The sequence below is a fragment of the Poecile atricapillus genome, chromosome Z, assembly GCF_030490865.1.
Source record: "Poecile atricapillus isolate bPoeAtr1 chromosome Z, bPoeAtr1.hap1, whole genome shotgun sequence".
NCBI lineage: Eukaryota > Metazoa > Chordata > Aves > Passeriformes > Paridae > Poecile > Poecile atricapillus.
The window spans coordinates 4,144,080-4,167,922 of NC_081289.1; the positions used below are offsets into that span (position 1 = coordinate 4,144,080).

The 23,843-nt window shown below is 43.3% G+C and overlaps 1 protein-coding gene across 1 annotated transcript; it reads left to right on the forward strand.

Annotated features, from left to right (window-relative positions):
* On the forward strand, window positions 1–23,749 carry LOC131592938 (inter-alpha-trypsin inhibitor heavy chain H2-like). Its single transcript, XM_058864885.1, has 21 exons — window positions 1–228; window positions 1,781–1,855; window positions 6,945–6,980; window positions 7,712–7,884; window positions 8,539–8,643; window positions 8,961–9,123; window positions 9,630–9,737; window positions 10,455–10,583; window positions 11,248–11,364; window positions 12,553–12,721; window positions 14,340–14,465; window positions 15,456–15,637; window positions 16,432–16,617; window positions 17,590–17,729; window positions 17,958–18,130; window positions 18,944–19,078; window positions 20,250–20,363; window positions 21,327–21,525; window positions 21,943–22,115; window positions 23,001–23,112; window positions 23,399–23,749. Exons 1-21 carry the CDS (start codon window positions 145–147, stop codon window positions 23,544–23,546), a joined length of 2,847 nt encoding a protein of 948 aa, XP_058720868.1. The 5' UTR covers window positions 1–144; the 3' UTR covers window positions 23,547–23,749.
* Window positions 23,750–23,843: the final 94 nt, after the last annotated feature.

The following is a 23,843-nucleotide window of genomic DNA, read 5'->3' on the forward strand; positions in this document are numbered from 1 at the left end:
AGCCTAAACAAAGTCAGCATTTCAGAACTTTGCTCAAAATGCTGCATAAACCTGGGCTGTTTCCTTGAACTTGTCTCAGAGAAGGGAAGAACTTGTGTCTGTACCTGTGCAGGCTGTTCTCAGGAGGAAACAAGCAGGAAGAAAATGAAGAATCTGAGCAGCTTCCTGGTTTTGTTCCTCATTTCTGGAGTCGGGGGCTTTGATCTGGTTATTGATGACATCCCAGATGTGAGTATTTGGAGGCAGGGCCCAGGTTTCCCTTCCTTGCTGAAGCCTGGATGGAAGCGGCCGTGGGAGCAGAACTGGGTCACTGCTTCACAATTCTCTTCTACTTTTAGCTGCAAAGTTTTCTGATAATTGGTCTTTATTTGTCATTTGTAATGCTGAGTTTTTTAAATATTATTGAAGCTTATTATTATTGTTGTTATTTAATATTGTTAAAGGGAGAGTGTGAGCCTAAGTCCAAATTTCATTGCAAGCAGGTTTCATATTCTTCAGTGTTGCCTTTTCTGGTGTGGTTTTAACCTTTAAACATTTAAGTGGGCTTCTGTACTCAGATCTTCAGCATATTTTATACCCTGTTTCCCTGGAATAAGCAGAAACAGGGCACCTAGTCATCTTTGTGGATGGAGCCTCCTGTGTGGAACACTGTGAACTTCAGCAAAGCTTTGTATGGAATTGGGCTTTTGTTAACAGGAATTCAAATACAGAGTGAATATCCTATTGATTTCACATTCCTCAGCAGAGGGATGAGAGAATTTATAAAAGAGACCATCATTTTTTGGGATAATGCAATGATAAAAAGAAGCATAGTTATAGCTTTGACTCTGAAACTGAGTCTAAATTTAAACCCCTAGGCTCAGGTGAACTTAGATTTGGTGTCTACACCCATTTCCACACTGTAGTTTTGAAATATTTCTGTGAAGTCAGCAGGGATTATACAAGGTTTTCTTTTCCTTTGCAGGATTAATAAAAATCTTCAGTGAGCTGGGATATCCTATTTTTCGTTATTTTTACAGCCATTTTCTTGACTCAATGGGATTTTAAAACTGGGTTTATAATTCCCATAAAGAATATTCAACACCTGTGGTTCTTTCTAATTGTAGATGCCTTATCAATTTAACATCAGTGTGCTTAAACAATTTAAATTAATTTTATACAAACCTTTGTGTGTATGCTATCACATAAGTTAGAAAGGAATTCATGCACTTAAACTTCTTTATTACTATAAATTAAGCTCATAACAAAATTTAATTAAGAGTATTACTGTGGTGTGACCCACACTTCTAAATGAATCAGTGCACTTGTAAAAGACCTGATGTTCTTTTGCTGTCATTGGGAGGAATTTAGTTCTCAGGTATATTGGTGTAAAACCAGGGACGATTTCTACTGGTTTGAACAGAAATTCTCTGAACTTCCTTTGAGTAAGATCAGTGTCTGAAATGCTGTAGTTTCCATGGCTAGACCCATCCTGGTGATAATCCTCTTGCTCTTTGTGGTCATTTCATGTTAAATATTACTCCTTGTTTCAGAAGGAAAGGCTGTAAAATGATGGTAAAGGTCATGATTTTACAGGAGTTTATAGAGCTGGTTGGCCACTGAGGGAAGCTGAATGTGTAAGGATTTTGGACTGAGATGGTTTGTGCTTCTGCTCCCCATTAGCATCCAGGGGAGGTAAAATCCCTTTGGAACTCTCCTGAAAAGTGCTAACCAATAATAAATCAAGTGATAAATCAAACAGTAAGGCAGCAGCAACTCTTTCTTCTTCTCCCTCCTCTAGGAAGTGGAAAACCTGATTGATCTGGAAATTGATGGATTTCCCTCAAGTTCCAAGGCGAGAAAGGGCAGGTACCAGGTACAGTACCCAGAAATGCTCCAGAGGAGGGAGGCCAGAATGGCTGGGAGCTCTCTCCAGGTGTCTTTCTCCATGTCCAGGGTTGTGAGTGTACAATCATGTGGGACCAGCTGGTTTTCATAGGCATTGAGACTTCCATATCTCTGGCTGGGACAAGAACTGCTGCTCTCCCTTAAGCACAACAAGGCTTTGTTCTGTACCTGTGCTCCTGAGGGGATAAACAATGGAGATATTTGTCTAACTTCATGTCTGGGGAAAATCCCATTGAAAGGGGTGAGGTTTTTCCATGAGAAAATGGAAAAGGACTTCAGACACAGGCACGTGTAGGCTGTAAACCTTCAGTCCATTCATATTTAACTCTGGACAAAGAGTGACACTCAGTGATGAGCCGGTGGCACCTGAGATCTGGGAAGAAAATTTGTTTCCAGCACACTGATGGGTTGCAGATTATTTTAGTCTGTTGGCTTGGAAGACATTTAGAGCAGCATTGCAAGAGTTTTTCTGTGTTTTACACAGTAGCAATTAATGATAATACTCATGAAATCAGTTGTTTGAATGTATTAATTTTTCATTACACTGCATGAAAGAAATGATGATCAGAGTGGACCTTGCACCAAGCTCTGGTGCTGCTTTTCTTGAGCTTGTTCAGTGTAGAGAAAACGAAAGATCCTCTTGGATAATGTTGGATTTCCCAGAATCTTTGAAATTACACACAGGCAAACCTGATTTTCCTTTTTCCTAAGGCTTTGGATGGAACTTATTGATACCTAAAGCCTGCATAACAGTGGAAGAAAATGGCAGATTTTGGCATGAGTATGAATCAAGTCCTCACACTTGCCAGTCCAGTATTTAAATAATTGAATCATGATCTAAACAGAAATTCCTTCTAGCTGCACTTCTCCAGGGAATCATTACTTTCCAATGTATCTGTATCAGTGCCATATGTATTATGTTGCCTCTGTTCCCAAAATTCCTGGATACATAGAGGCAGAGACATATGCATGCAGTAATTTACAATTCTACTGCTGGTTTAATTATACCAGTTATTACTTTTATTCCCATACATTATTTCCCATCCTTTACCTATAAAATAAATTTTTGCAAACCAGTAGAACTAAGATCTCATCTACTCCTATATTAGTTGAGTCACAATAAAATAAAATAAATGAGATTAAACTGAACTGTGCAAATCATCTTGAGACAGCAGCTCTTGGCCAGCAGCAGGAACACAGTTATTTACTGTTCATCACCACAGGAAGGCTGTCTCCCAAATTATTTTTTCAGCACTATGCTTTTCTGCAAAGAGCTCACCTGTTACTGGCAACAAGACAACAGATCTCCCTGCAGCCCCTATTGATTGGCTCTAAATACAGAGGATGGTTTTCTAGGTACAGATAAGGTATTCTGCTATCTTGCTCCTGAGTAATTCCCAAAATGCTGTGCCTCAGGTGTGTGAATGGTCCTCGTGACCACAGCAGCAGAGTGTTCCATGGCCTGGAATGCAGGTGACCTTGTGAACCTCTATATGGTGGTGCACAGCTGTTATCTCTGTTTTGGAGATAGATAAAGTGTCTAGACCTGTGAGGCACCCTGTGAGGTGGGATGTTCTGCAACACGTCCCCCAGATTTGGGTCCTGGTCTCTGGCTGTCCAGAGGTGCTGTTCTGCCTGCCTGGTTTCCCCTCCAAGAGCAGCAGCACAGGAAGGATACAGGGAAAGAGATGGGATGATAGAATCGTGGTGCAGCTTGGGTTGGCAGGGACTTTAAAGCTCATCTCATTCCAACCTCTCTGCCATGGGGAGGAACACCTTCCACACCTTCCACTGTCCCAGGTTGCTCCAAGCCCCACCCAGCCTGTCCTTGAACACTTCCAGAGATGGGGCAGCCACAACTTCTCTGGACATCCTGTGCCAGGACCTCACCACCCTCACACTGAAGAATCCCTTCCTAAATCAGCTGGTTGGAGACTCCCCCAGCTGCCAGGGGTAAATGTAACCAAACAGACAAGGATCCATCTGCAGCACTGTGAAGACAAGCTCTGCCAAGTCTTAGGTCTGAAATTTCTCTTCTTGCATCTCCCTGAGGATCCCCTGAAAGGAGTGTGAAGAGGCTGCAATGGATTGTGTTAAAAACTGCTTAGGAAATTACAGAAAAATAAGTGAATTATGAGACAATAGCACCTCAAAGAACTGGAAGGGCATTCCAAGTAGATCTTAGAATCACAGAAACATGGAATGGTTTGGGCTGGAAGGGACCTGAAAAGTCATCTGATTCCAACCCTCTGCCATGGGCAAGCACACCTTCCAGTAGACCAGGTTGCTTCAAGCCCTGTCCAGCTTGGCCTTGAACACTTGAAGATCACACCTTATTTATAGTTTGTCATGTCAGGCATCTTCTTTTCAACATTGTTCATGCCCCAGTAGAAAAGACATTTCTGTCAAATGCAGAACATTTGTGATTCTGCTCTCCTTATTTCACTAAATAGCTGCAATGTCCATGCACAGTGATTTGAACAAAGATCACTGTGAAGTGTTGAATATCCATATCCTGCACAGGTTTCAGGAGAAGATGCATCTCAGTATCTGAAGACAGAGCCCAACATCTGTCCTTCAAACAGTTCCTGAAGCACATGTCTTCATTCTGATTAGCAATTTGGCATGCGTGAGATACGGCTCAATATCCTGTTTTTATGCAGTGATCAACAGGTGTGGATGTGATTTAAAAGCAAAGATCAGCCATGAATCCTCATGCTGGAAATAACAGGAGTCTCAGGTACCACAGAAGTCCCCATTCTCAATGATCACATCAGCACTCAGACCTGGAGGTCTGAGTAGGATCTTCAAGGCCAGGTTGGATGGGGCTTGGAGTAACCTGGTCTAGTGGAAAGTGTCCCTGCCCATGGCAAGGGAGGTGGAACTAAAGGATCTTTAGGGTCCCTTCCAACCCAAACTATTCTGTGCTTCTGTTTCCTTGATTCTGGTGTTCAGGTGCCTGAAGATAAAGGTACAGCTCTGTCCTCCTGACCTGCTGGAGTGGCTGCCCTCTGCAGCCTCTGAGTTCCCAGGTCTGGCCCAGCCCATGTCTGATCTCTAATACCAGCCATGGGAGTCACGACATGTACCAGTGATAAATTCCTTCTCCTTCAGCTACCCCCTCTTCTCCACCAAGAGCTATCAGGAGGGAAACCTGGGCATCCTGAAAGCTTTAACCACCATTCCTAAAGTGGGTCAGGAGCCCTAAGCTGAGAACCAGAAATGTACCCCAATAAAACAAAACCCCTGTGCTCTAAGGTCTCAGTCTTCATCTTCCCAAAATTAAATTTGTTTCAGCTAATGTTGGTTTAATCTTAGTTTGTATTCAAGATGGTGATGTTCCCTATGCCAAAGGTATGTGTGGGGCCAAAAATCACTCTTCTTGGTCTGGTCCTTTGTCAGGTGTGACAGTCCAGTTCACTGTACAGTGAAGTTTGTGGGGTGTGACAGGATCAGTCCATCAGGCTTCACAGAGGGTCCCTAGAGAGCCATAAACTTCCATATCCTGTAATCCCAGTCTGAATGGTTCAGGTAGTGCCTTAGAGCTAAAAAATGAAAACCTGCATTTGTTCTCAGGCAGGCAGAAATCCTGCAGTCTCTCCATCCACCTTTAAAGGGTCCTTAAAATCATGTCTTTAAAATGAACTGGCTATGACATCATTATCTCTTATACAGCACAAGATTTCCCTAGAACAGCATATTAATTAGCTTCAAATGAACTTAACAATTGCAGAACAATCTTCCAGTTCATCATGAGATTAAAGCTATTTTCATGAGCATCTTCTGTGGTTTTGGGTCCTCTTGACCCTGGAGAGCTGAGATGGCCTAGCTGTGATGATAATATAAAAGTAGATCTCTGCTTTAAAAAGTTGCATCTGGGTGAGCCAAATTCTCTTTCAGGGGATTAATATCAATATTCCTTATGAGGGGGAGATTTTTGGGGGGAAATTAAACAGAATTATTGGAATGGCCACAAGATGTCAGCACCTTGCCATAGAAATTTCCAAATGGAGCAATTCATAGGGCAGGGGGGAAACCACAACCATTAACGGGCAATTTCGTCTAAGTAATGCATGCATAATTAACTTCCATAGGCACAAGCATGTAAATGTAATATCGATTACACAATGGGTTTTTTAATTCATGCATATTGTATATAATACATAAATATTTTCTAATGTAAATGGCAATAAAGTGAGCTAAAGAAGTCTGGGGTTTGCGGTTTTTCCACTTTTCATGGAAAAACAAAGAGAACTTTTCTGTTAAAAACAAGGGTGTCTGAGGATGACTTTCTGTCAGCGTGATATGCTTTCATGAAAAATGTTTTTCTAGAAGAGAATGTTTTCTTTAAAAAAAAAAAAAAAGAAAGAGGAAGAAAGCTGTCCTGTTTGTGAAAGGTTCTGAGGCACAGCTGGGAAATCACATGCTCCAACATCCCATGTAGAAATACATGAAATAAGACAAAAGGAATATTCACACTTTGTCTGGGAACTCAAACTAATTCTCATTCATGTCCAAAGGGCAACAGAGCTGGGTAAGAGTCTGGTGCACAAGTCTGAGGAGGAGTAGCTGAGGGAGCTGGGAAAGGGGCTCAGCCTGGAGAAAAGGGGGATCAGGGGGACCCTGTGGCTCTGCACAGCTCCCTGACAGGAGGGGACAGCCGGGGGGAGTCAGGCTGTGCTCCCAGGGAACAGGGACAGGACAAGAAGAAATGGCCTCAAGTTGTGCCAGGAGAGGTTTAGGGTGGACATCGGGGGACAATTGTTCCATGAAAGGGTTGTCAGGAATTGCATCAGGCTTCCCATGGAAGTGCTGGAGTCACTATTGCTGGAAGTATTCAAAAAAGCATGTAAAAAGTAAATGTTTGGTGACCCTGGCAGTGCTGGGTTAATGGCTGGACCTGATTTTAGATGTTTTTTCCAAATGTAATGGTTCTGTGATTCCCTATGACCTTATGATTCATAATCTTAGAAAACAATTTTTAGATCCCTGTCTTGAAACAACCAGTCAGTGTTCTTAGCTTTGCTGAATATTCCTTCCATATTTTTCTTTTCCAGCGGAGCACATCTGACTGGGGGTACGTTGGAGATCTGGTGAGTATTTTTTTTCCTCTGTGATAAATAATACTGAACAAAGTGATTTTCTGGTTAACCATTTTTTGGAAATCAATCCCTCTGTTTGTTCAGTTCCTTGTTTTTACTGCCGGTTGGGTATTAACCTATTTTCTTTAAACAGAAATATGTTTGCACAATCCTGTTGATGCATCTGCTTTTGGAGGGAGAAGGGTATGGTAAATATGAAGAAATAAGCATCAAAAATGATTAGACAATGTCTTAATAAAACACTTAAATACTGTTATCCCCCTGCTGTGGTTTAACCATTTACAACACTAGGTCAGTAACCAATGCTTCCAGTCTCCTCTGTTTAGGACTTTGATTGAAAATGTGAGCTCTCTCCTCCTCATTATATGATGTTCAGGATTACTGTGTAGCTTTCCATGCTGGATTGCACTCATAGACTCATTCCAAGGACCGGTTGCATGGTGAAAAGCAAGGAAAACATTTCTGCTTTAAAAATACCCTCTTTCAGCTGAAATATTATGATGAACTATATTCACATGAATATCCTGCCATAATTTCCAGGTAAAATACGGAGATGTCCTGAGCTTGAGATCATGTCCCCTCTAGCTGCCATATTGTGAGGAGCAGCAATTAAAAAGTAGCACTGAGACAAAAAAAAAAAAAAAAAAAAAGATTGATATTGTCCTTTAACACATTTTTTCCAGTGGCACCCTAAATTTATAGAGTGATTTTGTCAAATGCAGGTGGAGGATGATGACAAGATAGGTCTTTACAGCTACAAGGTTCAGTCCACCATCACGTCTCGGCTGGCCAACACAATGATCCAAGCCAAGATGGTGAACAACGCGAAGCGGCCACAGCCCATCATGTTTGACGTGCAAGTCCCCAAAGGAGCTTTCATTGACAACTTTACCATGTAAGTAGTGGTCAGGTACCAGCCTCGTCTTCTGGAAGCATTCAGCAGGCTGGGAAGGAAGTATTTGTAAATGCTAAAAGCTCTTATTCTTTTCCAGGTTCAGTATAATTTTTGCAGGCTTTCTCAAGAGGTTCATACCATCAGTCTATCTGTCTGTCCAGGTCTTCCTCTCATGTAATTATTGAGATCTTGGTCATTATCAATAAAAATGGACAAAAGTCTCAAATAGACTAAGCCCCCACCTTGCCAAATCAAAGGAGAGAGACCCAAATCAGAGCCCTCACTGAACAGAAGCTGTCCTGGTTCAGTATCCATTCAGACAGGCAGCTTGCTGTTCAGGAGATGTCCTGATCCATGTTCCAAACCAACTATGATATCAGGAACTGCCTTCCCTGCCCAAAGCATGGGGAAAGTTTGAAGGAGGTGGAGGAGAGCAGATCCTCCCCAGAGCACAATGGTGCTGGCTACTTGAAATAAAAATCAGATAGGGAAAAAGATAGAGCTCTAGTGAAAATCAGAATTCATTACTTTGGGGTTAAGCAAGAACCTTGTTGTTCCATTTCCCACCAGCTTAGATTTCACTGATGTAAACTGAAGAAACAGTCCTCGATTGTAAAGTTTCTTTTGCAAGCTGACTGTGCTTCTCTCTCCTAGGGATATCAATGGTATCACATTCACCAGCCATATTCGGGAAAAATCTGAAGCCAGAAAAATGTATGCTCAAGCAAAAGCCAAAGGCAAAGCTGCTGGAATAGTCAGGTATAAACACTCTGGCATATGGATTTTGTACTGAACTTACTCACAGGAGAGCTGAGATGATCCATCCCAGGAGGCAATAGTTGAGGGGGAATCCTGGAAAGGAAAATGCTTACTTACAGTAGCTCTGATATTTAATTGTCACAGACTTAAACTGTGTTTCAGCTTTCAGGTTGCTAAAACACCCTGTGCTAACAGACAACTGCAGCTCCCTGGCAGAGGCCACAGTTAGAATCAAACCCTCAATCTAAACCAAAGTGAAAAGAAGCTTTTCCTTCTCCTTGTATTTTCACAAAATAACCCCACTGATGACTTTTCAGGAGCAATGCCTTGGATATGGAAAACTTCCAAACCGAAGTGAATGTGCCCCCAGGAATGAGGATCCAGTTCCAGCTTCACTACCACGAAATGATCCGAAGGAAGCTGAGCTCCTACGAGCACGTCATCTCTGTGAAGCCAGGACGCCTGGCCAAGCACATGGAGGTAAAGCAGAGCTGGGGTGTGTAGGAAGAACCCTACAGGTGAATCCTTGCTGAGAAAGCGCTCATGTTTTTCAAGGAGGTGTCCCTGCCCATGGCAGGGGGCTTGGAACTGGATGGACTTCAGGATCCTTTCCAACCCAAACCATTCTGTGATTTTAAGACAAATCATGGTTGTGGAGAGACAACCAGAGATCATCAGCTCCCATAGGACAGTACCTCATGAAGCTGGAGTTTTTGTCAAAAGCATTATTCCAAATAAATAGCAAGTATTGTTTGTTCAAGACAAGTTTACACAAGAGTATAAAAATGTCAAAGCTTGTTTGCCCAACTGTTTCTGACGTGAGTCAGTCACGATTCAGGAGATTCTCAGCTGTGTTTATCACTGGGGACCAGACATATTTGTTCCTCACTAGACCAGGTTGCTCCAAACCCTCTCCAACCTGGCCTTGAACGCTTCCAGGGATGGGGCAGCTCTCCACAATGAATGTCCTCCCTTCCTGCCTTTAGGTGGATGTCCGCATCATTGAGCCGCAGGGACTGCGCTACGTGCATGTTCCTAATTCACTCGGAGATCATTTTGATGGAATCACCACCATCTCCAAGGGAGAGAAAAAGGTAACCAGTCACAGACTGGAAATAGCACGAAATCTTCAGTTTTCACGCTTACTCTACAGTCCTGGCAATTTTTTGTACCTGCTGGAAGCATGCAAAAATGTGGCAAAACTGTCTTTAATTCCATAGTAATATGTCAGGCAGTATTGCTTCCTGATATTCAAATTCACCCCCATTCGTAGTTTAGCAAATTATTTCAGAGATACTGTGTGTCTATATTAAGTCTTATCTTCTCAGGCAGTTTCAAGTTATCCACTTAAAACAGAAGAAAAATGCCATAATGTCTGCATGCTCAATCACACTACTAATGAAAATGTTTTCTTCCACTCAATTCACAGACAAATGGCAATCCTCTTTGTTTGGGGAAAAATGTCAATTAGAAACCTATTAAAAATATTGATAAAATTATGGATAGTTTCAGCTAGCAAAATGTTAATAATGTATTGCTTGATAGAAATGGTTTGCACACTCTAGTTGAAATATTTGGTGCTGTAGATGGGTCATGTGATTTGTGTCACACTTGCTACTACTGAATCAACATATCCAGGCAAACCTTAGTGCTGTTTTTCTTCTGAAGTGACAAAGTCCATTTTCCACAAATAATGAAAGCAGGAAAGTGTTCAGTGGAATCAGGAATTTCTTGAAGATGTGAAGTTTCTGTGTCAATCACCCCCCTCTCACACAACACCTGGCTGACCGATGATCTCTCCTCATCTCAAGGCTCATGTTTCTTTCAAGCCAACAATGGCTCAACAACGAAAATGCCCCAAGTGCTCGTCCACGGCTGTGGATGGAAATTTTGTGGTGCAGTACGATGTGAACAGAGAAACCACGGGGGGAGAACTGGAAGTAAGTGTGGCTGCTCAGCTGGGACCAGAGAGCTGTGAATAAAGGAATTGCTGTCCTTCAGCAAAATGTGCTAAACTTCATCCTTCAGGGGAATAAGCATGAGGACGAGCTCTGTATCCAATTGAAAGAACAGAGGGATTTTAAGTGGGCAGAATGGATTTATTTAATTTATGACTAAGACATGGGCTTACATATAGTAGGAGAAGATTCCTGTCATGTCCAAAAGCCAATGTCTTTATACCTGGCAGCACTCTGGTGATTTAATGTAGAATCAGAGGATGGAGTCATTGGATGTTGTACCAATACATCACAAGGAGACAACCAGAACATCACTATTTTTATGTTAACATGAAGCTGAGTTATGAGGTTGAATTATTACAGGCAGAACAGTCTTTTTCAAAGTATTTTTCATTCCTCCCTATGCTAGGGCATGGAAGTGGTCTGAGAACCAGGCTCTGCTTTTATTGAGTAAAAATGGTTTAAGGCTGCAGAGATGTGCAGAGCTGAAGGTTAGAACTGGCCAATAAAGAAGAGAAGAAAGACAATAAGGAGAAATATTTAGCTCATTAAGAAAATAAGAATTTTCTGCTCTGTCACTGTCTTGAGTTTTCTGAAATATTTTCTGCAGCTCATTTCATTGTGATTTTTTTATTTTATTTTGCAGATTTTTAATGGCTATTTTATTCACTTCTTTGCTCCGGAAAATCTTGATCCACTGCCCAAAAACATTTTATTTGTTATAGATGTCAGTGGCTCGATGTGGGGACTAAAAATGAAACAAGTAAGTGTTTGACCTCTGTTGCAAAATGAGCAGCCTGCCAACTTTCCCCAAGTGCTTTACCATTCACTTCTGTAGCTCACTGGCATGTAAAATTACCAGCTTAATTTGGAGAATATTTGGAATCAAGGACTTAATGGTTTTACCCCATTATTTATAATGTTTCTTCCATGACTAAAGGAAGAGGTGGTGCCAGATTTTAACTCTAAATATAAATTTTAATGGGCAGATCACAAAATATTCTGCAAAGGCTCTGACCCCCTTTTTCTCTAATGCTCCATACTGAATCCTGGGAAAGTCTCAATGGGGATACTACATCCCTGCTTTCCAAACATGGATGAATTGTTGACAGCCCTCTGAAGACCACTAAGGATTGTTTAGACAACATAACCCATAAAGGGGAAAAAATGTTAAAATAAGATATTTTAGTCTGCAAGAGAAAATGCTTCAAGAAAGATAATCAGCCTCCAAATATGCAAACAATTGTTCTGAAATGGAAACTCATCAACTGCCTTTCATGCTCAGCCAGGGTAGAATAAGATGGAATCAGATGGATTTGCAGCAGGAGAGGTTTATGTTATGTGTTAGGGAAAACTCTGTAGGTCTGAGTGAGGAGTTTAGGAGATTGCATATCATGTATCATTGAAAGGTTTTAAGAACTGACTAGACAAACATTAGCTGGGGATCATCCAGGTATATTTGAATTTCCTTGAGAGCACAATAGTAAGGCCTGGCAGATTGCTTCCTTGGGGAAATCAGTGCTGCAAAACTGGGATACAGGTAAATTGTCACTTGTTTAAATTACACATCTTCAAATAGATGTTACCCAGCCTGAAACGACTGCATTGCAGACAGAGCTAAGTCTCCTGAGCTGATCTGAGCAGTTGCTCTCTCCTGAACCACAAATGTTTCTCTTTCATTTCACTCTGTGTTAGCAGGAGTTAAACAAGTTGAGCCACATGAATTTATCCTTCCTAATTGCAATTTTTCTGTGTTTCTTTGGTGAAAAATTTGACATTATGTAAGAAGTGAAAAAAAAAAAAAAAAGAGAGATTTGGATAGCAGATGCTAATTTGGATTTCAGTGCTCATGTGCTTATTCCTCAGAGGCTAATATCTGCCTGTGGTTATAAGTTAAGAAGAGGTTTTCATCAGCAGAAAGCATAAACCTGTCTTCTCTTAAACTTCTCAGACCATCGAGGCCATGAAGGCAATATTGAGTGAGCTCCGTGCTGCTGACCAGTTCTCCCTGATCGACTTCAACCACAACGTCCGGTGCTGGAGAGACAATCTGGTCTCAGCCACCCCATCGCAGGTGGAAGATGCTAAGAAGTACATCCAGACAATCCATCCCAATGGGGGTATGAGGTTCTGATTGCAGGGTGCTCACAGAAGTTGCTTATCACAGGAGTGGGTACCTAAGACAGCCTTCAGACTGCCAGAGTAGTCCTAAACAAGAGTCTGATTCCCAAAACAGGAAAAGCATGCCTAAAGAAGAGCAAGAATTGCAGTTTATTATATTGGGGGATGGAATGGCATTGCCTTCTAGATAGAACTCAGACCACAGAGCAGTTGCCTTTAATCTATCTTACTTCCCACCTCAGAGATCCCAGATATCATTGAAAGATCAAGTCCATCTCATAAGCCTGGATGAACAGGCCAATGAAATATTCCATAAGCAGGGAACTCACAATCACATGCCCTAGGCTGACAGCCAGCTGAACATGAGCCAGCAGTGTGGCCAGGTGGCCAGGAAAGCCAGTGGTGTCCTGGCTTGGACACTTGTGTGGCCAGCAGGACCAGGCTAGTGACGCTCCCCCTGTGCTGGGCACTGCTGAGGCCACACCTCGAGTGCCGCACTCAGTTTTGGGTCCCTCGTGACAGGAAAGACATTGAGGGGCTGGAGCATGTCTAGAGAAGGGTAATGGAGCTGGGGAAGGACCCCAAGTCCTACAAGGAATTTAAGGACATGGTTTAGTGGTGGACTGGGGTTAATGGCTGGACTCAATCTTAGAGGTTATTTCCAAACTTAATGATTTAATGGTTCTATGAGCTACTAAATGCCATGTGGGAAAACTGTTTATCCTTTTTGTTCCTTCATCCTCTGTCTGATAAACAAGGACAGATGTCTTTTGCAGCTGTACAGGTCTTTGGAAGGGGCTTATGATTATTTTGGTCTGCCTCTTCACTCTTTGAAGTGCAGTTCTAGATGGGTTATTCAGTTATTTGTGCATCAATAGTGTGGAGAGACTCTCCCTAATATCAGAGCCTTCTGGTGCTGTGGTACCTTCGTCTTCAGAAGTTTTCACTACAATGAACATGAAGTTATAGACTTGTCCAAAATCATCAGTGTGTTGGGAGTAGGAAGCCAGGCTGGATAAATGAGTGACTGACTTGGTTACCCCAAAAGAATTGACACATAAGCTTAGAGATCAGCTCCCATCCAGCAAAACCAGTTTAAATGCAGCATTTTATTATCATCTTGTCTCTGGAGCTGCTGATTTTTTTCTTTCTTGACAAAGAAAATACCTATTTTCTGATTGCTCAGCCTTCAGATTTCTGCTCCTCTCATCCTGATTTCTTACTCTGCTCCTTCTGTGACACAAATCAAACCTCAGGTAAACTCAGCAAACATACACCTCTTCTTGTCCAAGGAATGGGCTGATGGCCAGAAAAGAAGTTTTCCGTGCTCTCATTCAATCACCTGCCTGCAAACCCAATAATTTTTCCCAAACCAAATAGTTCCCAACACTACAAAGGGTCACACTGGAATTAATGAGGGGGAGTGGAGTGGCCTCATGAAGACAACAGCCTGGGATGAAAAAGGGAACCAAAGTGCAGAAAGGTGTACCTAAACATCAGAGAGGAGGTGTTTTGCTGCCTTGATCTCATCTCTTGTCCCTCTTAACTCCACTAGAATCTTAGAACTGATCTGGATTCAACAAGTTGGGTTTTTTTTCTTCATTGTGTCTTTGACAGGCACAAATATCAATGAAGCTCTTCTCCGAGCCACTTTCATCCTGAATGAAGCCAAAAGTTTAGGCATGTTGGACCCAAACTCAGTTTCCATGATTGTATTGGTGTCTGATGGAGACCCGACAGTAGGTAAGGATCCTGCTTTGGGTGAGAACAAAGGCTGGTGGGGTAAGCCCAAGAAAAGCAACAAATAGACAATTTGTCAGTAAGTTTAAAGATTTCCATTAATCTTTCTTCCAATGGCTTGTGCTGCCCTTTTGCCAAGTGCTAAAAGTGCCACAGGGCTTTGCACAGAAGCTTTTGAAAGATGAGCAGCCTGTTATGCAGGTTATGACTTTTTTGCAAATTACAGAGGTGCACAAATCCTGTAGGACAGGTAATCAAAATAGCTTTAGAGAAACTGGGCTTTTGAGCAGCCTGGTCTAGTGGAAAGCATCCCTGCCATAGCAGGGAGGTTGGAACTGGATGATCTTTAAGGTTCCTTTCAACAGAAACCATTCTATGATCCTATGATTGTACAAAAATTTCCTCTTCCTGTGACTTTAGCTCACACAGATCTATGCAATCACAAGCATAACATGAAAATCAGGAAAAAAGAGTGGAAAGGAAATTAATTTGGATTGGATTTGGTACAGGTCAAAGCAATTGCTGACTTGAAGATGTCAGCTCCAAAAAGTCTGCCATTAAAAATAAGTCTGAAAATAAAACAAGTCCCAACGATGACATAGAATGTCTTAAATATGAGAAACAAAGTAAAGTCTTCATGAAGATGTCTTAATCTGCAGAGAGCTTCAATCACTAATTCTGGGAGAACTCTAGATGTGCTAGAATTTCAAATCCCCTAGGAAGTTACTAAGAGCCCTGGATATACAAAGAAAATGCATCAGATACCAAAAAACATGTCCAAAAGGATTGTCTTCAGTGCAAACACTTTGTTAATCACAGTCCAGGAGAAGCTCAAACGTTGCTGTAGACAATGGAAATTTGGCATTAAGCTTGCTGTCTAGATTTCCCTAATATCCAGAGAGAACCAGAGACACAGGGGGAGCAGGAGCCTGTTCACCTTGATGGAAACTTTTCTGTTGCTCAGGTGAATGTCACCCTTTCTGTGTCTCCAAGGTGAGCTGAAGCTGACAACAATCCAGAAGAATGTGAAGCAGAGCATAAAGGATGAATTCTCTCTCTTCTGCCTCGGGATTGGGTTTGATGTAGACTACGATTTCCTGCAGAGAATCGCAACTGACAACCGTGGCATGGCCCAAAGGATTTTTGGAAATCAGGAGACTTCTCTCCAAATGAAGGTGATCTTCTGCCTCATTGCCTCTTAAACTCTCCTGTTCTGTTCACAGCTGTAAATCCACTAGCAAGAAGTTCTCAAGACCCGTAATTTCCTCTGGAAAGTCCTGCAAGATATCAATCATATTTCAGCTTAAGTGGTCCTAGTTACAGTTTATCTGTAACACATTCTTTACTTCCCCATGTAGGATTAATATTCTATAAAACAGCCTTAACTATAAAAAAATATTTTCTGAATTAGAATTAAGGCCTGGACACTACTTTAGGCCATTTCATCACTAACCAAAACCTGAGATATAAATGTTAAATGGTAATCCAGATTTAGCCAATGTAAGAAGAAGTTCAGCTCTAGCTCTGGCTCCAAATCAGTGAGCAGGAATTGCTGCTGATCAAACTCTGACATCCTTATACTGTTACTGTTCCCTGATTTCACCATCTGTACAATAATTAGGTGGAAAGTAGCTGTTTGTCTTACACAGTAGCCCAGAGCTGACCATCCTGAGAAGGGATTCAGGCCCACACACGTCTGTGCTCAAGACTTTTAGGTCTAGGACGAGCACAGCCCATGGACTTCTGACCATCCTTTGACTTTCACAAGACTTGGTGCAGATATTCTTTATGTACCCCTGTAAAAGTGTGCCAAGTATGAAGAAGTCTGCATTCTATGAGATGAGGAAATTCCCTCTTGCTCATTAGGGCCCCAGATTTTGTCACCTGCAGTCTTATCAGTAAGAGTGGCCTGTGCAAGAGAGTCACTTTATGTACAACAAACTCACTTCTCTGTCTCCTTCCCTCTCAGAATTTCTACAATCAGGTCTCCACCCCGCTGCTGAAGAAGATTCAGTTCAACTACCCCCAGGAGTCAGTGTCAGATGTCACCCAGAGCAGCTTCCACAACTACTTTGGTGGCTCAGAAATAGTAGTGGCTGGGAAGGTCGACACGGAAAACCTGCAGCACTTGGAGAGCGTCGTCACAGCGACTGCAGTGAGTGAAGGTGTCCCTGGATAACTGCTCAGGGCATTTGGGCTGGTCCATTCCCTCCTGTGTACAGTCTCCCTGCTGAGAGTTAACCAGCAGAGGGTTTTGTCCACTTGGGTTCCTGGTGGGAACATGGGGAAACTCATGGAGGGTTTATCCAATAGTGTTCCACAACAGCTTCAAGTACAGCCAGGAATAGTCACTACCTGCTCTCTGCAGCCTGCCAGAGGAACTTCCTTCTAATAAATGTACCAAAAAGATTAAATCTAGACAAAAGAATGGATTTTCCTTCATGCTTTGTGGAGATGCAGGAATGATCCCCTAAGGCAACTCCTTTCATGACTGAAATTCCCACCATCAGGGAGTTCAAGCTGGTGGATCTACAGCATATCAAGTCCTAGCACTGCCCTTTTATGTGTGATGAGATTTCCCCCATGTTTTCAGGGCTGCTGTTCCAGGTGGAGTGGGATGGGATGGGAATATTAAATCCAGACCTTTCTTTCTGAGGAGGAACGGAATTATCTGCACTCTTACAGGGCTTAGGTGTTATCATTTGTCTGTTGTTGGAAAAAAAAAACAAACAACTCCAATATTTTTTCCTGCCAAAACACAGTGCAGTCCAAGGGTCTGTGTGAGAAAGTAGAATTTGGTTTGTGTTCTTCAGTGGAATTGGATGTGAAAAAGCCTGAGGGGAGGATTATAGAGCTCTGTCATGATCCTCTTCTTTTGGCATGAGTTAGCACCTCTTGGGCTACTGCTAACAACTCCTTGAACTACTTTAATCCACTGCCACAGAAGTGTCTTTAACAAAAGAACATCCTGCTACATTTCCCCTCTCATTGTAGTCAGGCCAATGGGACTTTTTGATCTACAAGTGACCAAGGGCAGAGCCAGAGTGGGTCCTTAACCCCAGCCAAGAGGGGAATTCAAGGCACCCTGTTCTCCTGGCTCCTCATCTTTCTCTCTCTGACTGCACAGGCAAATGCAGAGCTCGTCATGGAAACCCTGAGAGATGTTGAAGAGCTGGATGGATTCATGAAGAAGGACAAGTTTGCAGATCCTGAATTCACAAGGAAGCTGTGGGCCTATCTGACTGTCAACCAGATGATGGCAGAGAGGTGAGGAGAAATGTGCTCAAACAGGCCTGCCTGTGGGGCTGAGGGAATGGAATGATGGAGATTTACCTTATGGAGCCCAAGTGAGAGTCATGTAGCCGTTCAGGATTAATCCTCTCAGCCTTTCCTCTTGCAACACCTCTTGGCTCTGTGACCCCTCCATGACAGAATTGCCATGGCAGCTGCCATGTAGAGCTGCTAACTGGGAGTTCTGCTTCTGTTCCCACCCAGAAATGCAGCCCCCACTGCAGCTTTGAAGAGGAACATCACCAAATCCATCCTGCAGATGTCTCTGGACCATCACATCGTCACCCCCTTCACGGCCATGCTGATTGAGAATGCTGAAAAGGATGAGATAATGCTGGCAGACCAGCCCAAAGACCCCAGGAAAGGCTGCTGCCCAGGTCAGTGTCTCACTCTGCCCATTACTGTGTCTCTCTTGTTGTGTAAAAACAGCCTCTGGTCTGAATTAGGGACACAAGGAAGAAGATGCTGGCAGAGATTTGACCTGTGCAATCTTCCGTCCTGCTGGTGTGCCCCAGCTCCTGTTTCCCCTTACTCCTCTTCACAGCAGGGTCAGCAGATGTTAATGTCAGCCCAGCATATTAAAACCAAGTTTCACAGATTGTTTAAGGTAATGTTATTTCATGAACTGAATGGGAGAGAGACAGGACAAGTTACTTTCTCCTGTCTCCACCATAGGAAAGGCAGAGAGAGCTCTAGTACAAAGGGACATGATCAAAGATAATAAATGCTTGCACTTCTTTGAAACCTTTTTTCACATGAGTCATCCCAGAGCATGCAGGAAGAGTCCTGCCTTTTCTCAGGCACCTCAAACTCAGGACCCAAGTCAACAAAGTTTTTAGCATATGCTGGATTTTTAAAAGTCAGCTTTTTTCTTGGCAAAACACTTCAGCCCTTACATTGGAGACTGGGCTAAGGTGGGGGCTGCTCTCATGAGTGAGAGATAAAAAGCCAGGCTCCATTTTTTCACTGGTAACTTATGGTGAGCTATCTACCCTCATAAGTCATATTTCATTGGTGAAGACACTGGAGCAAATCCAGCCTTATGTCACTACACAAATCCACTGTAAATGGTGCTGCACCTGCTTTCCATTGGTATAACATCAGGCTTTGATCTACTGCAGTGCTCTAAAAATTACACCATTACATATGTCAGCACTTACAGAACCCTAACTGTGACTGTCATCTAACAGGTACTCTGGGATTAACTCCAAATGCACCTAATAACAACAAAGGGATCCCAGCCTGGGCCAATGTCACAGCTGTGCCAGTCAGCTTCATGCCTGAGCAAAGGAGCCCACCTGTGTCCTCCCTGAGCATCAACAGAGGTAAAACCTACAGCATTTCTCTGCCAAGGGACACCAGACACATCAACACTCATCACCTAATGACTCACCACCATCCCTAGAAGTGTTTTAGGCCAGGCTGGATGGGCATTTGAGCAGCCTGGTCTAATGGAAGGTGTCCCTGCCCCTGGTCTTTAAGGTCCTTTCTGATATAAGCTTTATCTTTATAAATTATGGAGAATTTTGATTTGAATAGATGAACCTGTAAAAATATGCTGTAAGCTACAAGGATGAAGCTATTTTGGATCCTAATAGGATCTAAAGTATCTAAGTGACCTCCTGGTCTGCTGTGTGCTTCCCTGAGGCTGGGGCTGTTTGCTGAGCTTAACTTTAGCTTCTCTGCAGTAGCAAAGTTACCTCCATTGTAAATGACAGATGAAAGCTATTGTAGAGTTACTGCTGCTGTAAATGGCAGATAAATGTTCTGTGGTAGATAAAAATCTCTGAGTGCTGCTGGTGACTGATGGATCCTGTTAATTCTTGGGCCTTTGCCACAGTTTAGTGGCAGTTTATTTGAGCAAGCCAGCTGTGAGAACCACTGCCCATAAACATGGTGTTACTACAATAACTCTGTGTGTGATGTGTGTATTTATGTAGTGATTACACAAAGAGCTCTCAAACTCTTTCTCAGCACAGGGAAATCTCAGCTGCCACCAGCCCAGCGGGAGCTGGGCAGAGCTCTGCACTGCAAGACAGGACTGGAAGCAGCTGCCTTCAGTGATGGGTGCAGGTGTTTGTCTCTTCTGAGGCAAATTTTAAAGGACATATGAATTTCTGAGGGGCCCAATTCTGTCAGGTTGTAAAGTATACTGTGAGAACAAGTCCTGGATTGTATTCCTCAGTGGGATTAGTGGGCAGGATGTGCCTTTACCTGGCATCATTATGGTTCACTGCATTTGGCAGCTCTCAAACCAGGAATGTCATTTCCTTCCCTTAAACCAGGGAATTAATTGTATGAGGAGGAAGTGTTTGAGGGGCTTTTGTGAGGAGCATCTGAGAACTTTTTTGGCTACCTTAGGGTGGAAAGTGCCCTCATTTTACTATGAGGAGTCCCAAAAAGTGCTTCAAAATCCTTTTGAACAGCTTTTGTGTCTCTCCCCTCTAGGGCAGGCACTGACCTGCTTCTCACACTTGTTTGTTTTCCGTGTTTCAGTGGACAATGACCCACATTTCATCATACACCTGCCCAAGAGCCAAAGGAACATCTGCTTCAATATCAACTCAGAGCCTGGGAAGATCCTAAACTTGGTTTCTGATCCTGGCACTGGTAAGGGAGTAAAACATGGTTTATTTTACAGCACAAATTTTTTCTTTTGTGTCTGAAAGGTATTCATAGGGACCAAGGGAATTGCCTACAGGGGGGACTGTGTGCTGGCAGGACTGTGACCAGCAAGCTGAGGAAAATGGTTATTTCCACATGTGGAGTATCGTGTCCAGTTTGGGCCTTGCCAGTACAAGAGAGATGTTGACAAATTGGACTGAATTCAGTGGTGGCCACCAAGATGATTTTGGGGCTGGAGCAGAGGACAGAGAGGGAGAGGCTGAGACAGCTGGGTTTGACCAAGCTAAAGAAAAGAAGTAATGGATCTGTGGTGGGTCTTGTTGCTGTTCTCAACTCCGTGATCAGAAGGTGAAGGTGAAGCCTCGCACATCTCTATGGTGCAGATCTAAGAGACAAGAAGCTACAGAAATGAGGTGCAACAGGTGAAACTCAAGAAAACCTTTTCACTGTGAGGATAGCCAAACACATGGACCAACCCCACCATGAAATCATGTCCCCAGGCGTCACGTCCACAGATTTTTTGAACATTTTTAGGGATGGCAACTCCACCATTTCCCTGGGCTGCCTGTTCCAGTGACCACCCTTTCAGTCAAGAAACTTCCCTAATATCAAATCTAAACCTCCCATGGCACAGCCTGAGGCCATTTCCTCTTGTCCTATCCATCCCTTACACTAGGCCTGAAGGGATTCTGCTCCTACTCCCAGCAAGATTTAACAGCAATTCCCTGTTTATTGTTTTTGTGATTATTGTGCTAAAGGATTGAACAATAGCATCAGGAAGCAATTTACTAAATTATTCTCTTCTCTTGGCTGGAAAAATTGGAAAAACGGGTTCAGAGGGGTTCCTGTTTCTGTTGATCCCATGGTGCTCCCTGTTGAGATCAGAACTCCAAGTTTCCAGGCAGTGCTTTAAGACTGAGGCAACATTTCTTTCTCTGCTCTTCACAGGAGTTGTGGTTAATGGGCAGCTCGTCGGGGCCAAGAAAGCAGAGAATAACAAACTCAACACATACTTTGGCAAAATTGGGTTTTATTTCAAAAAGAAAGGTCTGAAAGTGGAGATCACCACAGAAACAATAACACTGAAAGATGGCTCTTATGCCATCACACTGACCTGGGCTGACACAGGGCACATCATTCGGAAACAGTGAGTTGATTGTTTTTTACCTGCTCTCACCTAATTCTATTTGAGATACCCTCAGGGCTCCTGCCATGCCATGATTCACATCATCCAGGAGAGCTTCCCCTGCAGATTAACAACTGTCAGCCATGCTGGACGCCCTACAACCCTGTTTAGGCAACAGGACCACATCCAAAATGTGCATTCACTGTAGAAAGAGCTTAAATTTGTAGGGGAAATTAGGTTGCCTTATGGGGGTGAAGTGTCTGTTTATTAGGCATTTCCTGCCAGAACTCTGAGTACCACTCCCAAGGCTCAGGGTTTTTCATGGATCCTCTGACATATCTGCCATCCCTGTGGGATTGTTCTGGATGCCTGAGAGCATCTCAAGGGGCTGAGAGCTGTTGTGTGAACTGACCCTGCCCTTTGGTCCCTCTCTGCCAGGCTCCTCATATCTGTTAAGAAAGAAAGCAACGTTACCATCACTGTGGGGGAGGAGATGTCCTTCATGGTTTTGCTGCACCGTGTGTGGAAGAAACACCCAGTGAATGTTGACTTCCTGGGAATCTACATTCCCCCTGAAAACCAGTTCTCTCCTGCAGCCCATGGGCTGATAGGTAAGGGCTGAGGATGGGAGTGGAAATGGTGGGACTCTAGGGGAAGGGGTTTTGCCAGATCTTGGAGGGAATTTTATAGAAGCATAGGCATAAAATATCCTGAGTTGGAAGGGACCCACAAGGAGTCTAACTCTTGCACAGGACACTTCCAAGAATTCTGCCATGTGCCTGACAGCATTTTCCAAATGCTCCTCAACTCTGGCTTGGTGCTGTGACCACTTCCTGGGGAGCCTGTTCCAGTGTCCAACCACTCCCTGGGTGAAAAACCTTCCCCTAATACCCAGCCTAAACATGCCCTGGGCACATCCTCATGCTGTTAATTTGTTGGTGACTGTGTCCTGATGGAAAAGGTGTGGAAATTATTCAAAAAGAGAATAGGGGAACTCCTGTAATGTTCTGGAAGTTCCAAGGACATTGTGGAACATCAGGGACCAGGAGATTATTCTTTATTCCAGCTGGGGAAGATGTTTTGAAAACAGACCTGACTAGGTGACATTGAGATGGGACTTTCCCTGCCTGGCTAAACTGCTGCATATTGAACATGAAAAGACCAAAACAAACTCCTGAAAACTTTCTGAGATTTCTGTGCAAACATCTGTAATCAGCTCTTCCCTAAATGACAGCCCTTCTGGCAGTGGTATAAAACAAAAGCAAGGCCTCAGTTCATAAGATAAATCAACTTGCTCAGTCCTGGACCCACACAGAACTCATTTTGAGGAGCAGAGGTTGTTCTCCCAATTACTGAGAGACAGAGTGCCCTGTGATCCATGCTGGATTGGTTTGCCTGCTGGAGCTAGTTTGATTTTCCTAAAGTGCCTGGCAGCAGCTGACATGGAGCTTCAAAGGTCAGGACACACAAACAGCTTTAAATCTCTCCCTGACCAGGTCAGTTTGTATCTGAACCAGAAGTGTCAATCCACCACCAAACACCTGGGCAAGCTCCAGAGAAACCACAAGCCATCATGGAAGTGAAAGGCAACAAGTTCACTGTTACCAGGTAGGAATCATGTGCTTTATTGCTCTCTTTCTAAATCAGTTCTGTCCTTAGTGCTGCCCAGCATCTGACTCTGGACAGGTTTGAAAAATGCCTGGAACCCCCCAGAATAGGCCCATGAGATCACAGAGCTGTAATATTCATTGTGTTTTGTGGTTATTTCCACTTCCTGTGGGTGGGAGACACATCTCCCCACTTTGGCAGAGCAGCACCAATATTGAGCAGGATGCCCAATGTCTCCTTGCCTATTTGCCAAGTTGTGACCTTGCTTTGGGTGTCCTCCCTGCAGGGGTGTGCAGAAGGACTACAGGACAGACCGTGTGCTGGGGACTGACGTGCCGTGCTGGTTTGTGCACAACAGCGGCAAAGGCTTCATTGATGGCCACTACAGGGACTACCTGGTCCCCCACCTCTACAGCTTCATGAAGAAACCCTGAATCCTCCCTTAGTTCAAAAAATTCCCACCTGCTCCTTCATGCCCAAACAACTCCTCTGAGCAGCAGCTGTCAGCCTGTCACACCAGGGTGACTGGAGGCGACCCCACCACTGTTTGCTTTGTTTTATCAGTGTTTCAAAGACATGTAAACTCCCTTTTCTGCTGAGAAATGAAATCTGTAATAAAGTGACACGCTGGGTTGGAGGAGGTGTCTTCCTCTTGCTGTGTCTGATTTAATGGGCTGTAACTCCATTAAAAATTTGTACTATTTTCTAATAATCATTTCATAGAGGTGTAA